This window comes from Solenopsis invicta, chromosome 12 (genome assembly GCF_016802725.1).
Source record: "Solenopsis invicta isolate M01_SB chromosome 12, UNIL_Sinv_3.0, whole genome shotgun sequence".
Lineage (NCBI taxonomy): Eukaryota > Metazoa > Arthropoda > Insecta > Hymenoptera > Formicidae > Solenopsis > Solenopsis invicta.
Window position 1 is genome coordinate 2,565,738 of NC_052675.1, and position 2,952 is coordinate 2,568,689.

Sequence of the window (2,952 nt, forward strand, 5' to 3'; positions counted from 1 at the left end):
ATTCGTCCGTTAACGCCTTTCATGCGAGCTCAAAGTTATCTTCGGAAATTTTAAAGTTTCGTAATAATAAAGCTGCATCGCCCTTCAGTTTAGACATCAAATAATGTAAGCGCGTGACATTATTCAGTGACAAATTATTAATCACGAGAGTTTCAAACATGTCGCGGAAATAGGTCCAACGTAAACGGTCACCGGAAAATTCGGAGAGTTCGATACGGCTGAGCTTCGTAGCGGAAGTTGTCTCAGTGGTCGAGTTCATAAGACTGACTTCACTTGAAATCCCCGGATTGGGGGAAGTCGTGGAGAGGCTCTCGATGACATCGGCCATGTAGTCCGAAGCCTCAAGATACTCTTCCTCAGCTTGAAGAAACTTGTCCTGCGTGAAGTATGCTAGTTGGCCTCTTTCTTCTTCAGACGCCTTTTGAATAAGTTGTACATTGACGAGTTGAACCTTCTCCCACAGCTTTTCCAAGGACTCGAGACGATGTTTCACCTTGTAGACGGTGTAATTGTTGGCTCCGATCTTCTTCAGATTCGTCACCGCACGAGCAATCTGTCCAATTTGAGTGTCTTGTTGCTTGAGCAACTCTTTGATCGTTGCCACACTGTATGAGCACTAAGTTCACTAAATTCGCACAAGTATTGTTCACCGAGTATACGAGTCGCTTGCGATGGTAACAAAGGTAAGAAGAGGGAAAGGAAAGAAAAGAGGAATTCAGCTGCCCGCAGAAGACACCTGCACGACACGAGCCGATAGAATGCGCGTTATGGTATTTCGAGGTCACTCGGCTCGGCCCTCAAGCGCGTTGCCTCGCGATAAACAGATTACTGTTCTCCTTAGATAAACACACGATATATGTCGAAAACGTATGCGATATCCACGTAAAGGGTTAATAGTTGTTGATACGCACTGAGAAAGTTCACGAATCCCTTTGATGTCCACCCGCGATCCGGCTCGAAGGACCATTAAATGTAGCGACACCTCCGATTCTGTCGCTCCACTCAAGTTGTTTTTTTTTGTGCCGTTGCGAGCGTTATAGATGGACTCGTGAAATGATATAAGAGGAGATGAAACAGAAATGATGCACTATTTAACTGACTAAAATGAACAACTTTACTGTATATTTCACATTCGTTTACAATGTCTTAACTTTCTATATAGTTAGCTCACGGGAGCATTCTATTCGACACACACTCGGGTGAGACTGCGAACGATTACATCCGTACGCTAGACGATCTATATACGGACTGACTTTTCGGACGGTAACACAAGCTTTCGTTGCGAAGCGGCAAGAACGACGCACGCACCGAAGGAAACAATAGATCACGAGATCGATTCATGATCCTCGAAAATGCAAAGGCCGTAACGTTGCTTGAATATGTGTTTCTGACATACGAACCGTAACATTATTAAAAGAAGTATATTATGTAAACACATAATAAAATGCTTTTGCATTATAAAATATTTGTAATTTTTGTCAACCACATTTGATGTATTGTACTATTTTGATACGGATGCGCAGTTCATGCTCTTTGCAGAAAACTAATCCTGTTACATTAACGGAATGATCTCCGTAGGGGAAATTGAGATAAATGATTCATGAGTGTGTTTCTAATATTTGATGCATTCAAATCATCATATTCATGTGACATTGTTCCTTCTGGTTGTGGAAAAAGTACATCAAATTCACCAATGTCTCTTATCCATGCACATTTGAATGCTTATTTGTGAATATTATGAAGTATACAGCAGGCAGCTACGACTTGGGGCGCAAAGGTGAAGTGGGTATCAATCCTTTTTAAAATACGACGCCACCGCGCTTTTAAACGTCCAAATGCTAATTCTATATCCACACGCCCAGTGTTTAAATAAACATTAAATGATTCTTCTTCCGGAGTTAGACGTCTACATCTGGTATATCCTTTCAGCAGCCATGGAAGCAAAGGATATGCTGGGTCTCCCATTATCATAAAGGGTATTTCAACGTTATTTAATGTCACTGTTTTCTGAAAGATTGTACAAGAATTATGATACAATTATAAATTTATATTAATATCTTGATTTAAATTTGAATATTCTATATTTTTTCTGTAATATTAATTTAGTCCTAACTATAACAATTTTTGAATCCTGCTTTAATAATTTATTTGATTAATTAATCAATTGAATAATCAAAGTCTAATTCTTTCTGTTTATTATTTTAAGTAAAAATTTAATAATTTAATTTCCATAATAACATTTGTTATCTCACCTGTGGTATTAAATGTTTGTAGTATGTAAAGAAATTTGATTCTTTGAAGACTGCTGCATCATGTGCTGATCCAGGGGCACGGCAATTAATATTTTTGAATCTAACATTAATTATTCAAAATATTGTACATAATTTTAGTATGTTAAATATATCGTTATATATAGACTTTTATATGCATAACTTATTACATGTACCTCAGTGTATGATCAACTACACCTTGCAATATTATTGATGGCCATCCCTTCCGATTTATAAAATCTTTATATCCATCTGCAGGTGGTAACACAGGAATGTGTGTCCCATCAATAGCCCCGATGAGTTGTGGGATGTGTGTACGTTCCTCATACACTTGAGCAGACATCATACACTCAAATTCATTAGACATCTTGATCCATATTGGTAGTAATATATCATTTATTGCTTCAACAACTTTGTGGACACATCTCCACACTGATATCTTGTGAATTCCAAATAAGTTACCAATAACTCGGTATTCACAGCAGCTTGCAAGATAAAATATGGTAACTGCAACTGCCTTTTGTACAGAAATTGCTTCTCTAGCTATCAAGAATGGTACTGCAGGTTGCAATCTATTTTGTAGTTTGTCACATATGTAAAGAAATACAAATTTTTTTATTCTAAATATTTTGAGCCAGTCCTCATCTAAATATTCTATTAATACAATTTGTTGCGTCCGGGC

General features: G+C 37.7%; 1 protein-coding gene across 1 annotated transcript; it reads right to left on the reverse strand.

The window, feature by feature from the left end:
• Positions 1-1,504: 1,504 nt before the first annotated feature.
• On the reverse strand, positions 1,505-2,674 carry LOC120359219 (protein ALP1-like). The gene is made up of 3 exons (XM_039456026.1): positions 2,447-2,674; positions 2,253-2,352; positions 1,505-2,007 (listed from the first exon to the last, which is right to left on the reverse strand). Exons 1-3 carry the CDS (start codon positions 2,635-2,637, stop codon positions 1,723-1,725), a joined length of 576 nt encoding a protein of 191 aa, XP_039311960.1. The 5' UTR covers positions 2,638-2,674; the 3' UTR covers positions 1,505-1,722.
• Between the last annotated feature and the right edge of the window lie 278 nt (positions 2,675-2,952).

Excerpts from the sequence above, each read along its gene's own strand:
- LOC120359219 (XM_039456026.1), bottom strand. The coding sequence starts at position 2,637 with ATGTCTAATGAATTTGAGTGTATGATGTCTGCTCAAGTGTATGAGGAA. Across the intron at positions 2,353-2,446 it reads GTAGTTGATCATACACTGAG|ATTCAAAAATATTAATTGCC; the intron begins GTACATGTAATA and ends AATTAATGTTAG. Across the intron at positions 2,008-2,252 it reads ACAAACATTTAATACCACAG|AAAACAGTGACATTAAATAA; the intron begins GTGAGATAACAA and ends ACAATCTTTCAG.